Source organism: Rhagoletis pomonella, unplaced genomic scaffold (genome assembly GCF_013731165.1).
Source record: "Rhagoletis pomonella isolate Grant_MI unplaced genomic scaffold, Rhpom_1.0 Rhpom_scaffold_00001, whole genome shotgun sequence".
Lineage (NCBI taxonomy): Eukaryota > Metazoa > Arthropoda > Insecta > Diptera > Tephritidae > Rhagoletis > Rhagoletis pomonella.
In genome coordinates this window covers 39,271,992-39,288,808 of record NW_023458555.1, presented here as the reverse complement: position 1 = coordinate 39,288,808, position 16,817 = coordinate 39,271,992, and the positions used below count along the sequence as shown (strand labels likewise).

The following is a 16,817-nucleotide window of genomic DNA, read 5'->3' as shown; positions in this document are numbered from 1 at the left end:
AAAAAAATCGATACCGAAGGACTCCTACCCAAAAGTACTCGATACTTTCCAACACTAGTAATTTGATTCTACATACTAACTCTACTTTAGTATTTGATTTCATTTTTTAACAAATTTTTTAGTTCAGTTGATTTTTGGCCTTAATAAATTTAAAACTATTTTGTAAATGAACTTCGTTTCTTTAATAATAGTACTTAAAAAAACTTATTACTTCAAACTAATAAATAGCTTAAGCTTTAATATTTGCAATTTATTGATGACTAAATTTTCTCTCTTTCTATTATCCTCTCTTCTATTCGTATCTATTTAAACTAATTGCTTTCATTGGATTTGGATGAACTTCATAGATCATGCGTAAAAAGCAGACTACTTACTAATTTACGAGTAAATGAACAAACAAATAAAATTAACGAAAATGGTAATTTTGAGTAACTTAATTAAGCACGAATAATCAAATACGATATACGAAGTTGCATACAAATACAAAAAAAAAATTTAAATTTTTAATAACTATGAAAAGCTATTTAAAGTTTTCTAAAGATTTTGAAAGCTCTCTCTTATGGTCAATCATGTAGACACGAAAATGTCAAAAGCTCTCTTCATAGTAGCTGTCACTGATATTTTATAAAAAGGTAAAAAAAGTCTGTGCTCGATAAAGCTTTTACTCCGAGCTTATGAAACTAAAGTCAATCAGACAGGTTCTGCAACTCACTTTCGAGTGAATTTTAACCCCTGCCAATTTGAATTCAAAGCGAATTCGACCCATCCTCTATCTCGTTGTTTTTTCGGGGACCGCGAACTAAAGGTATAATCGTAACTAAATGTCGTTCTAGTAGTTCTGTTCCCAAGAACGCTTAAAACCCTAAACGGAAATGAGAACATCAGGAAGTGTTTTCACAAGAGCGTAAGTGAGAACAAAACTGTCGAGAACGTTCTCAATGGGAATTATATAAGAACAAAACCTGTGGATCGTTCCCAAAGGGAACAAAATGCGAACAATACTTTCGGGAACATTTCTAAGAGAACACTATGTGAACAAAAGTCTCCGGAACGTTCTGGAAAAGAACAAATAAACGTCTAAGGAACACTCTCTTGAAGAACAGTTTGTATACTAACCGGTCAGGAACTTTCTGACAGAGAACGAAGCGGGAACAAATCTTCTCTTAACTATTCGCAATGAATGGAAGCGCGAACAAAACTTTTCTCATAGCGTTGCATTAGTTTGAATCGTTTGAATATTAAAATTAATCAAAAACTTAGTTAAAGATAATCATGCAAATTATGTCAACGAAAGACTTAAGATACGGACGTTTCATGCGCCCTAATAATAAACGGTCTTGAAGTTGAAATGATCTAGCTTACCTCTGGCTTATAATTAAGAATGGGCTTTTCATCCCGATGCCTCTCTCATTCTTAATGTTAAGTTCTAAAAACTTGTGTTCTCTACCAGAAGGTTCCCCTGACTTAGTCCTCCTACAACTCTGAGAACTAAATGAAAATATTTTCAATCTGAAACATTCTCGAATGTTTCGTCCTCATTCTGTTCTTCTTGTGAACGTTTTGGAGAGTTTTGGACTCATTTTGTTCCTTTTGAGAACATTCCCCTGAGTTTTTCTTGCATTTTGCTCTTCACCGAAACGTTCCCGAACCTTTTGGTCTCGTTTAAGCTACTCTCTATACTTTATTTCAAGTTTGGTTCCTTTGCGGGAACGTTCTTTACATTACACTTGGTTCTCCTGCAGAACTAAACCAACGCGGAACGCGTTCTCGGTCCCTGTTTGTTTTATTATAAATGAAATATGCTTTTCATTACAACTTTGTTATTGCATTCTATTTTCTTTTGTTACAAATTCACTAACGATTTCCACAATTTTTCAGCCGCTGAAATTGGACGCGCCGTTGAAGAACTGGTGACCGTAATTACCGAACAAGAAATCGAACAAACGCAACAACGTCAACGAGGTGATCACGATGGGTTGGACGATGATGGTGATGATGATGATGATGATGAGGATAGTTTGAGTGTAGCGACAGCGATAACTGCTAAAACAATCATAAAACCTTTAACGACAACAACAAAAACCAACGCAACAACCACCAATACAACTGCAACGATATTAAATTAAGATTATTTAGGAAAACAATTGGAAATTAGTAACATATTGGAAAAAAGCATGCTTACAAAGAATAATTAGAAGGAAATTAAAAAAAGCGAGAGAAGAAAAAAAATTAAAATGTTAAAGCAAAAGAAGTTTCAACGATAAGCAGACAGAGAGAAATAATCGCTGGATTGGAGAGCATGCAAGAAAATTATGAAAGTAAACTTTTAACGAAAACAAAAGCAACAGAGCTTCGAGGAAGAGGAGAGAAAATATTTGTGGTACTACAATACAGCATTGATGGAAAGATAGAACGGAATAAAAAGTATGCGTGTTTGACAGTACTACAAATCAGTAAAGGGGGTACGATTAATCGGCGAGATTTTTGGAGATTTCGCTGTTAGAACTTTAGTTCAGCTAATTGTGTGATGCGTGCAGCAAATAAAAAAAGTAGTATAGTAAAGTTTGATATATCATTGCAGAAGCAGCTAAATTCTTATTTAGTATTAGTTGAAAAAAAAACTTGAAAATTATTATAAACGGCAAATGCAGAAAATTTAATTTAGTTACGAGGATAAAGTTAAAAACACTTGATAAAAAATATACAAAATCTAAAAGCACAAAGCTACAAACATAATCAGCTACTTATTGGCGTACATACACATATGCATTTACGAATGAGAATAGCAGTGAAACGAATGCAAAAAAAAACAATTCAATTGCGTTTAAAGGCTAAACTAGCTTAATTGAATTGAGTTGAGAAATGAGTGATTACTTAAAGCTTTCATAAGCAAAACGAACAGCTTAAAACGATGATTGTCTGCTAAAAGGTTTATATGTTAGAATAAATTAGAAATCCAAACAAAAAATAAATAAATAAAAATTAAAAACATTCAAAAGCTGCAGAAAACCAATTTATGTCGACAAAAAAACTATCGAAAGCTTGTGAATATCGGCTACAATCGAAAGCGCTCCAGTATGATGCAGCACGTAGCTTTTTTGGAGCTGTCATTGCCCCAAAAAGCTTTCATGGCTTTTTTTTCCAATAAAATAATAGAAACAAAAATGTATATTTTAGATTTACGACTTATTTTAGAAAACATGCAATGTGCATAATAATTCTTAATTACTTAATTTGTTTAAAATATTACGTAAGCTCCGAAAAACAAGGATAACAAAAAAAAAGCATGTCTAAAAAATTATAAATTAATATTAAACATATCACGAATTAAACGAAAAAGCTACTTAAATATAAAGTTACGCCAGCAAGAAAGTACATAATTTTTTTTTCAGAAAAAAATAAAACTAAAATACAATAAAAAATGTGAAACAGAAAATGTGAAAAAATTAAAGAAAACTTTATATATTAAATAGATGTGCGCGCACTAAAGTAATGCTTTGTAATTTTATATATATAAACGAAATATTAAATTTTTATAAAGTATGTATTCATGTAAGCGATTTTTTGTTTTTGTAAATTTAAATTCCATGCTTTCTATTGAAATTATTTAGCAGCAACAGAAGCAGTACTATAAATGCTTAAAATGTAACTTGAATTTATTTTTAAAAAACAGCAATATACATACACACGCATAGCAAATTTAAGTTTTTACAAAGCAGAATATTTCAAAAGTAAAAAAAATCCTGTATTTCAAAAAAAAAAGTTTCAAATAGTTTTTCAAATATCCCCACACATAATTTTGTATTTAATTTTTGGCTAAGCTTTTAGTCTAACTATCAAAAAAAGTGTTTTGCGAAACGCTTTGCTTCGATGTACACTTCCACTTTCACCTTCACTTGCAATCTGTATATTTTGTACTTTCAAACAGCAACGTTTTTAAATTATGTATGCAAAGCAATTATAGTTTAAGTTGCAATTTATGATTTAGTTTATAAGTTTTATTTCTGTTTTTTCTTTTCAATAAAAATTATGTATTTTCATATAATGATTTTACGAAATTTTTGCTGTTGTTTTTATTTTTGTATTATTTTTGGTTTCCACGGCACGAAACTTCGGAACACTCACATCGACCGACTTGAGGTGCTACAGTTTTTTTTTTGTGGAATATTTTGCTGAACTGTCGTAAAACGGGATCAAAAGTCCCGTCCCAAAAGTCGTTTAGTTTTTACGTCCGCACATGGGACCGTGGCTATATTCGTTACATATCTTTCTGAGTTCACACCACTGGCACATTGCAGACATGATATTAGCACCTTCTTCAAGGCGGCCTCATATGGGTCCCGGTTCAAAGGGATATTGAAGTAAATTGCAGAGCCGATGAGCTAGCCAGGAAAGGTACCAATCTTTCACCGTGAGAAAACAGAGGTAGAGAATGGGATACCCATGGCAACCTGCAAATTAAGGATTAGAAATAATAGTATTCAAGAGGTGAATAGGTATTGTTAGATGAGGGCACTCGTACAACAACTAGGCAATCATGGCTGCAAAATGATAAGAAAAAAAACAGAAGAACTCAAGAGAGGACATTTTGTTGGGCATGGCTTGTGTAACCGGTCATGCGTCCCGTGAATATTGCAGAATTCGCAGAGATGAGGAAGAAAAAGGAAAAGCTGAACACTTCTTCTGTAGCTGCCCAGCTTTAGCTAAGAGCAGAGTGGACTTTCTAGGCAGGCACGTTTTTAGCTCACTTACAGAACTAGCTCAGCTTCATAAAAGCTTCAATATGGTTTTACTCTGGAATAGTCACTAAGGTTCTCGTGTTCATATTGGTATCACAATGGAGGCGCAAGATCTGACTGAGATGACCATCCGACCGACTGCCACATCAACCCAACCTTACCTAATATATATGCATGTTATATAGTAACATGCCAACCCCGTTCCAAAAACCCTAATCAACAAGTTTTTCGCTATTTATTTCTGTCGGAAAATATATCCTATAGACAAGTTCGAACCACACATTAATCTACGTCCCTAGTGTTGTATCGCACCAAAATCAGATTGAACTAGCCACTTACATATAGCCTAAAGAATTCCGAACCTTTAGTCTTGTTTTATTTTATTGCTTCTTCATCTTGATAACTGATACAAAAAGAATCAGTTGAGATTCCTAGTTATACGGCGTAAATACTAATCGCAATGGCCTTTCAGAACATCCACCTCTAGCTATAGCTGAGGCTTTGGAAGCGTAAGTAGCTACTTCGACCTCTCCGGATTAATCCGCGGCAATTACGCATATCCTAGTGTTAGCCTAGCGCTCGCTGGGCTTACACGAAACCCAACACTGCAAGAGCGTACCGCTGGAGAACCTGGTGATGACGTAACATTGTGCCTTTCCTTTCCACATCTTCAGTCACGCAGTTTGTGACCAGGAACCGAAAGTAGCCTTATTAGGTAGTGCTCCGGCGTGATTGGTAAAGGTCAGATATTCCCTTGCCGATTTCGAGAGCACTATTATAGCGTTCAAGGCCCTGATGGTCGCCTGACTATCCGGGTGTATGCTAACCTCCCTAACTGACATGTAGGATGTAGGTAGAAAAGGAGCTGCTGGGTGCCATTTCGGAGGCGAAGCAATCTGTCTGTTTAGGGACGAAGTCATTGTCCTTCATAACCACAAAGTGTCCAGCTTTCCAGCCAGTTAACCACCCGGTTTCCATGAGCCAAATAGCGCATCGTGCTGCGACAATTGGGCCTGCGAAATGTTCAACATGACGTTAAGCGCCAGTGTAGCTGTGGTTCTTAATGCCCCACCAGTGCCGATTAGGGCGATCCGCTGTACTCGCTCCAGTTGCTTTACAAGTGTAGCCTTCTACAAGTGTAGGGTACGTAAACCAAGATAGGCTTAACTATGGTTTCATAGAGCCAATGAATTTTGTTGAGTGAGAGATCCCACCTTTTACCAATAGCTCACATACAGCAGTACAAGACAACCGACGACTCTCTTACCCTTTCATCCCATGGACGACCTATTCCTAGCCAGGACCAAGCCTAAGTAATTGATCGTATCTTAGAGCTGCAGACGGACACCACCCATCGAGGGAAGGGCCACAACGGGGACTTTGTACTTCCTATTTAGTAAACAAGGCGAATTCCCTCTTGCTGGGATTTACTGCAAGGTCGCAGTTGACCGCCCACCCATTTACCTGGTTCAGGTAGTCTCGAGTGAGATAAAAAGGGTATCACCATCATCTGCATAGGCGATCACCCGACAGCACACTTTTTCCAGTTCCTCGAGAAGAAAAAACATTGACATTTAATCCAGGCTCCATGTGAAATGACCTGTGGGAAAAAACGTCAGTTCATTTTTGTTGTAGATTTTCGAGTATTTTGACCTCTTGTTGCAGTGTTTATCATAATTTATATTCCTTTTTATGTAACTAGTACTTAAAATTTACCATTTACTTCGACGAGTTAGATTGCTTGGCTAAGATCCCGGTAGAAACCTCATATAGAGCAAGTAAATAACACCAACTCCTACTCGATTTATTCTTGCGGAAAATCATATTTTCTATCTACTTTCTCGTAATCCATTTAAATACCGTTCATCTCATCTGTGTTTAAGTTTAGCTTTTGCGATAGCTTCGCTACAATATTAAATAAGCAAATTTTTTAATACTTACTTACTTATTATTATTGTATTTTTTTTTTTTTTTGTGAAGCCGTAGTTAATTTTGTTTGTATACCCTGATATATATTCAACAGGAAAACATATATTTTAGAACAAAATTTTTATGGAAAACAAATTTAGTTTTGGTCTGCATAGTATTTATGTATGTAAATATAATAACAAAAGTTGGTTTGGAAGGGAAAAAAGCAAAAAGAAAAAAGTACTGCATCAGAAACGAAAACGATCATAAATGTACCACCTTTTTTACTTGAACTCATGATAGGATAAAATACTTACATATAATAGCCTTTTAAAATCTGAAAACTTAATAGCTTACCAATAAAGTCGTTCTAGGAACACAGTAAAGAGCTAAATACATAAATAATTGTAGAACTCAAACAATTTAGTAAGTAAATATAAATCAATAAATATCAATTGAATTCACGTCCACACTCCGAACCTAACCAGTAAAACCTATCGAACTTCTTAGATTACTTTCGAAATAACTTTTTTTTACTTAAGTCGCAAATCTAAATATGACAACCCTGTGAAGAATGCAAAAACAAAACTTTAAGCTCAGCAATCAAACCTCCAACACTGCTTTAAGAATATCAACTCCAAGTCTATACATATATATTTTTAAATAAATAGTTTTAAAGTAATACGACTAACTAAATAAAGACTTAAAATTACAAAATATAGTAAAGTGGAAAAAGTAATTTAAGGTGGCGATTTTCAAACGGATTCAAATTCCTTAGTTCAACTTGAGCGAGCAATGAAAAAGATTTATGGTTTAACGAAACTTTCATAAGGCAAACGTAGTATAAGAGATATGAATGAGCTTTTCATTACAAGCGAAAACTTGCCGACAATTAAATAAGCAATTTCGAAAGCTTACCTAGCTCAGTTTATACACATAAATATGACTGTCTTTAACTCATGCTACAAAAGCAAATTGTAGCTGAAAACGCAACAACACATAAAAAGCGAAAGTTTTGCTGGTCTTTTCGTGAGCAACCTCAGTTCTAATAAGTATATTTTCACTTAATCATATCTTAAAAAAAGCTTTAAGTATTTCAAGCTTTTTAAAAAATGTTTGAAAGCTTGCAAAAGCTACGTGAAAGCTCATAAAGACTATGTAAAAGCTTACTAAGTCCACGTGAAGTCTCATTAAGTCTATGTGAAAGCTCAAGTTTTAAAATCACATTTTTTCATTGGCATCGAAAAGACACTTAATCAAATCTTCATTGCACAATCTCGTCACTTTTACATACATATGTCCCATACGTGTCTATGTACATACTACATAATTAAGAAGAATCATATTTAAATAAAATCTTTGACAATATTGAAGTATTAAAAATGTTTGCATGTATACATACATAAAAGAAGTTAGAGTAAAATTCATTGAAATGTAAACTAGCATAATAAAGAAAAGGAAAATTCATTGTAAGATCATTATGAGTTAATGGAAGAACATGTGAATTTGTTTTATAACCAAATAAATAACATATCCAATATCCTAAAGGTACACTTCCTATAGCTCTTACATACATATCGGACGTTTAATAATATAGAGATGTAATTCAAAATTTACGTTTTTGAAGATTTCATCATGCATTTAATAAGCTTGATAAGTAGAATATGTTCAGTCTGACAGATAACCAAACTTCCCAAATATGGGAAGATATGTATCTTTCCATATGTTATTTTGTATACCAACTGTATGAATTGATAAAACTTTGATTGCGTTTTCCCACAAAATTTAAAATTTGAAATACTTCGTTACATTATTAAACGTGCGATATATACAGATATAATAAAAAAAAAATATACATATGTATGTGGGGCGTTCCATACCAAAATGGACGGTGTTCACACTTCAAGTGTTTGATTTGTTTCAAATTTTTAGGATAGATGGACAAACTTAAATAATAGATAAATATACGAAATTTGAGCTAGATTAATACATTTTTTAAAACTGTACAGCACAAAAACAAAAACAAATCGATTTAATAGATTTCCAAATATCTCGAGAACGGGCCGAGGAAAATTTGTAAAAAAGGCACGTACACATAACAAAATTCTCTAAGCAAAGAAATATTAAAAATTTTTTTTTCCTGAAAAATGTTTTACATACAAATTTTTTGATACAAAAATTAGTTTTTGAAAATATGCCAACTTTAAAAATTTTTTAAATCACAACGGTAGCTCTGAGTATTGCGCAATATTTGAGTATAGTATTACAGAGTGCACTCTACTTAGAAATTTAAAAATTTTTTCAATTGTTGGTTTTAGATTTTTTTGAGTATGCAGTTTTGTAGCCCATTAAATTCTAGTATATGTGATTTTTTTTTTATTTTTTCCTTGCCCCGTTATCGAGATATTTGGAAAAAGATTATACCGATTAGTTCTTTTTTTGTGCTGTAAATTTTATAAAAATGTATTAATCAAACTCAAATTTCATAATTATTTATTATTTATGCATCAACCCCAAAAATTTTAAACAAATCAAACACTTGAAGTGTGAACCCCGTCCATTTTGGTATGGAACACCCCCGGTACATGTTATCCAGAAAATTCAAAGAAAATCTTCAAAACTAGCGGGTTGTTAATGACAAACTACGCAAAAGAAAATAAAATCAATCAAATATCGAATAAACGAATTTAGAAAAATTATGAAAAAGTTAATGAAAAAACACATCAATCCATACATATGCATTCATACATATTTAAACAAAACGTATCAACTATAAATTTATTTTAAAAAAAATTGTACTGGAATATGCAGCTGAAAGAAAGTTTTAACATTTTAGAATTCACATATCCAAAAAACTGAACAGTGTTTATAAGCTAAATAAAAAACTTAAAATTATTAAAATATGGACTAAAGCATTAAATAGTGGAAATTTGCATTTAGAGTAAAAAAACACGAAAAACTGAACTTGTATGTGCGGCAACTATTTGTAAACCCTTAAATATACTTTCGGATTTAGCTCATTAAAAATATATATACATAATTGAATGACTACTGACTTAATGGAGCAACGATGAAATTTTTTTAGGAAAATTTTTTAACACAAATGCAAAAATTTACTAATAGTATGTTATGTTTCTGAGACTTTTTACTAAAAAAATAAATTATAATTGATAAATTGCATTAAAAATTAAGCCTAATGTGCGGGAGCACATCAAAAATAAGTACTTCTTTAATTACCCAGAAAAGGCCAACAGCTCTGCTTGACATTTATCCATAAATCCAATACCAAGATTGAACAATTTCATTCAAAAGCCACTATTCCTTTATATAGAACTGCCGAGTAACGAATCCATTGCCATAAGCCAATAAGCAATCACATCAGCTGTAAGAGTATTAAAGATTTACTAGGCAACTTTGCTTTTAACAAAATTAAAAATGTTCAAACTTCTTTATTCACCTTAAATTTATTTAGTCCGGAAAACCCGAAACTCGATTCCCACGGAACCCTAAAACGGTTCCAGAAGAGCCGAAAAATAATCTCAGAATAACAGGATGTATAAGGTTTCCTTCAGTTTCGAAAAAATATTAATGGGATTCAACATACAGTGACTAGGTGTTGCTTTTTTTTAAATATGCAAAATTTTTTGTGTAATTTTTTATTTTTTTTTGAAGTGAAGTGAACATTCAACCGGTTACAAAATTTTGTTAATTTTTTAACAAATTTTTTTTTTGTGACGGCGTTGATTTTCCGACATTTTGCTGCGAAAGGTCTTCCGCATTTTATTTCATAAGAAATTAATGCTTATATGAAAAAAGTGCAAAAATCTGTCAGCGATTTTTTAGCCGCTTGAAACTTGTATGGCTATAAACTGCATGTTCAAAAAATTCAGATTTGAAAGTTGAACTTTTGATGAAAATTTTTAGAATTTTCGTAAATTTTGTATAAAGTTTGAAACTGTTTTTTTTTTGGTTTAGTATTTGGTGGACAATATTTTTATAGAAAAATAATAATAAAAAAATTACCTCGAAAAACATTATGAGTAGATATGTAGAAAAAATCATCACGTGGTCACTGGTTTGAGTCACTGTTTGTCGTCACCTGAAATGCAAAAAACTCAACAAACATTGTCGCTGAAATTCAAAAAATAGTAAAATTTAAAATTCAGTATTTGATGAATTTCATCGAATTACAACTGCCGCATCATTTAATGAAAAAAATAAAAGTTTTGAGTCAAACATTTTTCCAATTCAGATACGATATTGTTACGGTTTTTGCATTTCAGGTGACGATGTATATTTTGGATTCAAAAAAAATAATATTCAAAATAATAAATATCCGAAAAAGTGTGCACAAACCCTAAAGAATACATACATATTTATGTTCATATATTAGTCATATCAGATATACAAAATTCTAAATGCAAGGAAAACAAAAACCACTCAATTATGAACGAAGGGGAAAAATTGATAAACACTAAATCGAAATCATATTAGTATAAATTATATTCGTAAAAAAAAGTCAACTCATATTTGTATGTTTGTTATGATGCATAGAAAGACTATACATAAAGGACCGTAGTAAATAGCTAAATCAGTAAATCCTAAACATACTTACATACATATACATAAGTATAACTTATGTGAAAGGTTGATGAAAATTTTTTTTTTTGAAAAGTTTGAAAGCAAATCAGAACTGGAAAATAACTGTGTATTTCAAGGAGTTGCCTCTATCCGCACTGTCCCTTAGTTAAATTTCCTACGTAAATAATGTACTTAAATAAGTAAATAATGTCGGTAAATATCTATATTACCTACACAATAATGTATAACTGTAAGTACGTAGCGCATTTAATTAGTGATTTCTATGAAATACTAAGTAAGTAGATATTGGCTATGCAGCAAACTTGATTGCTAGACCGCTCTATATTTATTGTGTGTATGAAATTAGTTAAAAATAAGTTTAATAACTCGAGAAAAAAAAGGCGAGAAAAATTAAGTTAAATTACAAAACATATATTGGAAAAATGCTGCCAATCATAAAGTAAAGCTACCCACATACACCCATGTCTGTGGATGTGTTTTCCAACAAACGAACTCAAATATGGAGTGCGAGTGAATAATCTTAGCAAAAGATAAAAAGCTTTATATAACCAATCACTATGCATGCCTATGTACATATGTGTGTGTCTACGCATTTAAAAATGCAAAATTATAATTTTACTTACACCTAAACTATAGATTGATTTTCTAAAAAAAATTTGTTGAAAATACATTTATGCACTTAAGTAGGAATATTTTGAAATGCAAGCGTATGTATGTAAATTTATGCATACAAATAGCTAATATGTATATCTACTTGAACTATAAATATGTACTATATATGTATGAACATTATAAATTGTACCTATCTTTTGATACCAAAACAAATTACAAATTAAACGACGATAAACAAACAAACAAACAAAAAATTAAGAAACAACAACAAGGAAAACACGTACATACAGATAACACCATACAAACATATGTACATACATATGATAACAGTGCAAAAATACATATACACATATACATACATATGAACAGCAAATGCTGGAAAACCTTATCGCATGCTGTATTGAAGAAAGAAAAAGTCATTTGTTTGAAAAATACTACATATTTATCAATTTTAGAATCAATTAATTTACAATTTCGCGACTCCACTGTCACGCACACATTTCCACGCTATCTACATATGTACATGTATTTGTATACTACAAAACGAGAAATGTCGGTAATAAGCCAAAATATTGGAAACTTAAAAATTGAGAAAGCAATTCATTCATCCCTTGGAAAAGTTTTTGGAGTTCTACTCATTTCTTTTTTTTTTTTTTGAAATATCTTCACAAATCTAATAAACGTGCATACAATTTGCGAGTACATAACCTAACATATTAGAGTCAAAACATACCATTACATAACATAGGAGTATGTATTCAAAAAATATCTAAAAAATATTAAAAATCATTAATAATTAAATATTATCAAAATTATATTATACACTAGAGCATATACATTTATAAAATTATACATACATTCATAACGCGATATATTATTATACTAGATATTTATATATACATACATACATACATACATATAAATACCTAACTTAACATATTCACATTACATATATAAATATATCATATGATAGCAAGAAATTAGTACATATATACAAATACATAATTAAATACATACTTATGTAATTAGATAAACGAAAATGTGTCATTCAAAACTGTCTTCAACTGATAATGGTTATAAATCTACATACACACATACATACATACATACTAACATACTAGCTATGGCAAGGAGACTATGTAGAATCATACACTTAAATATATGTACGTTAATACAATAAAACAAAATACATACATAAATACTAACGAAATAAAAAAAGACGTTAAATTAAATATTGAAAAATTATATATTTTTGATGTTTTTAACGGAAAAAAGTAAGTACTTTTAGTGGCCGATATCCCTGCACTCCCACGAAGCAATGTCAGTTGCTTATTATTTACTAGAAAATACAAAAGCTGCAAGCGTTGAAAAGCAAAAATGGTTCATAAAGTAAAATTTCTTAGTTTGGAATTTAAAATACGATTTGGACTTGCATGAAAAACCCGTCGGAGAAAAAGGCACCTAAGAGTTTTCTTTGGTTGTAAATTCTGTCATCGAAGAATTTTCAGAGAGGTTTTCTAAATTAAAGGAGTTATTGGAAAAACTCAAATTTATTATCTATTCTGAGGTGACTTCACTTGATAAACTGAACTTGTCTAAATTCGATTGGTTGGAAATCGAAAATTTTGAAATGCTGCTGATTGAGTTCCAGTGTAATTCAATATGGACTAAAAACTTTGTCGAAACAAGGAACGACTTGGAATCAATAGAATTAGATATACCATAGCCAATTTGGTCGAAAATGCTAATACTAAAATTCTAGAAACTTCGAATTCAATTCTTTTAAAAATTTTTATACGATTTATAGCTGAAATGCAATGCCGGCGAACGGCGAGCTCACCACAGCGAAATTCGCGCTGTCAAAATTAGAACACCCACAAGTATATGAAATTGAACACGGGAAACCCGAAATCCGAAGTTCGCTCGGCGGCGTTTCATGGCGATAGATTTATTTCTATCGCGCTGCTCTGCGATGACAGCTTTACGTGCCAAAGGTGGCCGTATTTCTTTTTTGCTTTCAAAGTCTTAGAGAAAACAAAATAAACATGAATTATTTTGGTTGCTTGAAACATATAGTTTTGGATTCGTTAAATCTGGCTTGAAATAAAATAATTTAAACTAATCTCTCTTTGTTTTACATTTATATTTGTTATCATTTCCTCATTTCTAAAAAAGGTATATTTTTTCTAAATATGGTCACCCAAATTATACAAGTGACCAAATGGTATCAACTGTTTTCGCTACCGCTCTAATTCTGTTTAAGTAGGCGAAATAGCTAGGCAAACGGTGAACGACAGCATCGCACGATTCGGCGATGTGTGCCGTTCGCCGATATTGTATTACAAGCATTATGTATCAATTAATGTCTCCAAGAACGGCGATAAGTCATGATTTATTGTTGGCACTTAAATATTACTATTTAAATAATAGCACGTATATGTATAAACTTTTGCTGGCCATGCTCTGGGAATATTTCTGCATCACAAAGCAAATTTTTTATGGCAGTATGTTGGAAGTATGTATTTTGAATCACAATTAAAACATAAAATAAATGAGTAAAAAATTTCACACTTACTGAAGTTCACTGAACATAACAAGAATATCTACATTGTTAAAATAACACTCGAGTATGTAAAACCTACTGTCTTGGGAGTGAGAATACACCATCCCCTGTACCAGGCCGATTTATCTATACATTTTGTTTTATCTACTTTTTTTACTTTCAGTATTATTTCAAGTTATTTACATTTTAATATTAGATAGTTAAAATTTTTGGAGTTTAAGTTTACTAAAATGTCTACAACTAAAATAACATTTAAAAAAATAATAAAATCAATAATTGAATAAATTTAAAAATATAAAACGAAAATTCTACTGGCTGTCGGGCTGGAACCCATAACCTCGTGACTCGTCAATCCGCACTACTGCCATCTGTCAGGGTACAATTTTAATCAGGTCAACTGCGCCATTAAGTCAGATCAAAGTTGCCACCTATATATGCTTTTACTGACATCATACCTGTTGCTGGCAGGACTAGATTTGCACGTTTGGATAAATGGTTTGCAAACCTTCAGCTCTTAGCCATTCCAATAAACTAAAAGAACTCTTCCGATCCTCATTTTTTATACTGCACCGGGCACGAAAGTGGAGACATTCTTCTGAAAAATTTTATTCTAGGTTAGGTAAGGTTGGGAAGACGCGTACGAATGACTCGTATTTCCACTCAGAGGCAGATTTGCCTATTGTGAATGCCCTCTGTGAGTGCCAGGAGGGGCATATCCTTCTAACCGAGGTTAATCGATAATCTCAGTAAAAGGCTGTCAAACCCTTTACTATCCCTGAAGAAACTGTGGATGTTCGATATTTTCACCTCCGCTATCCCAAATGCTTGAGACGCCTTTAGTAGAGAGCTGGGCATTGGCATAAAAAGTGGTGAATCGATTCCTGGACACCCTCATCCCGACAACTTATGCAGAGGAAACTAGCTGGTATACGCCAAGTAATTGAGCATTGGTGCTATAGCACAGTGCCCTATGATGATACCGGTAAGAGCCCTAACTGCAGATTTGTTTAGTGTCAATAGTTCAGAGATCTTGAGACCTCACAGTCGTTCCGATTGATCAAAGGTCATTGTGATGTGTTCTTCAATCCCCCTTAGCAGAAAAGAAATCGGGGCAGTAGGGAGTTGTCCGCTTCGTTAATTTGTATTTCCGAGCCGTGTCTAGCCATCTCATCGGCTATTTCGTTCCCTTCTATGCATATTGCTATATCTGCTATAACACAGCAGAAAGTAGTTTTAACGTGACTCAGCGAAGCTAGCGGGGCGCGACATTTCCGAACTGCTTTCGACTTTACCACCCTGGAGCCTTATGTTTTCAATACCGCCTGGCTGTCAACGAATATAGTGATGTTCCCTGACAGATACTTACTATCCCACTTGAGACAAGCCGCCCTCTCTATGGCAAGTATATCTGCCTGAAAGATACTGCAGTTATCGGACAGGTGGTATGATTACCTAATTAGAGTACAGACCCGAGCCGAATCCTTTTTCCATCTTTTCCACCTGCAATCTTTCCGGGTTGGAATTGCCTAAAAACTAAAGTCCCGGGATAACGTGAGGTAATTAGTTTCGACATCTAAGTCGGCCTTGATACCGATACGCCGTCCACTATTAATTACCTTCAATACCGCTTCGTGCCCGTAGTTAGTATGCTCCTACAATTTTAATTCCCTTAGTCTAAGGGCCCCTTTTGCGACTTCCCCCGTTACAAATACTTGTCTTGGCTCCAGGTAAAAGATCGTGATCAGCCTTTCTTGTGGCGCGCTTCTCACGGCGCTTGATACACCGAAACATCCGAGTTTCCAATTATTCTCAGGTTTCTATTTTTAGCCAGTGCTTTCCACCAGACCAGCGATCCATAGGTTAAAATCTGTCAGATGACCTTGGTGTATATACCGTGAACAATAGACGTTGACAGCCCCCAGTTTTAGTACGCTGCTGGGCCCTTCTTTCTCTTTCCTCTACACTGTGCCTCCACGTAAGTTTGGTGTCAAGGATAATACCTAAGAATTTCGGTTCGGAGGGAAGCTTAAGATTAGCCCCATCCGGCTTTGTCAAAGGAAATTTCGTTTTTTTTTCCTTGTGAACAAGACAAATTCGGTTTTAGAAGGGTTAACTCCTAGACCATTTCGTTTTGCACTTACTAATTGTTGGCTAGAATTTGCCGGAAATTAGTATAGCCAATTCATCAGCGTAGGTAACTATCTTCGTTCTCCTAACTTTAAAGCTTTCTTACGGTTCATTTAGTACCAAGATCCACAGCAGGGGTGATAAGACCCCTCCCTGCGGAGTTCCCCTTGTATACTTAGTCTGGAGAAAAAATACTTGTACCACACATATACATACATACCTTTTAAGGGTTAAGCGTCGCTATATTGTGTTGACACGTATTTACT

General features: G+C 33.1%; 1 protein-coding gene across 1 annotated transcript in view; it reads left to right on the top strand.

Annotated features, from left to right (window-relative positions):
- LOC118744084 (keratin, type II cytoskeletal 1-like) overlaps positions 1-3,750 on the top strand; it is a 9,388-nt gene extending 5,638 nt beyond the window's left edge. The window contains exon 2 of the mRNA XM_036476823.1: positions 1,879-3,750. Coding sequence (XP_036332716.1) covers positions 1,879-2,126 — 248 coding nt within the window. The 3' untranslated portion in view covers positions 2,127-3,750. The remainder of the gene's footprint in view (positions 1-1,878) is intronic.
- Positions 3,751-16,817: the final 13,067 nt, after the last annotated feature.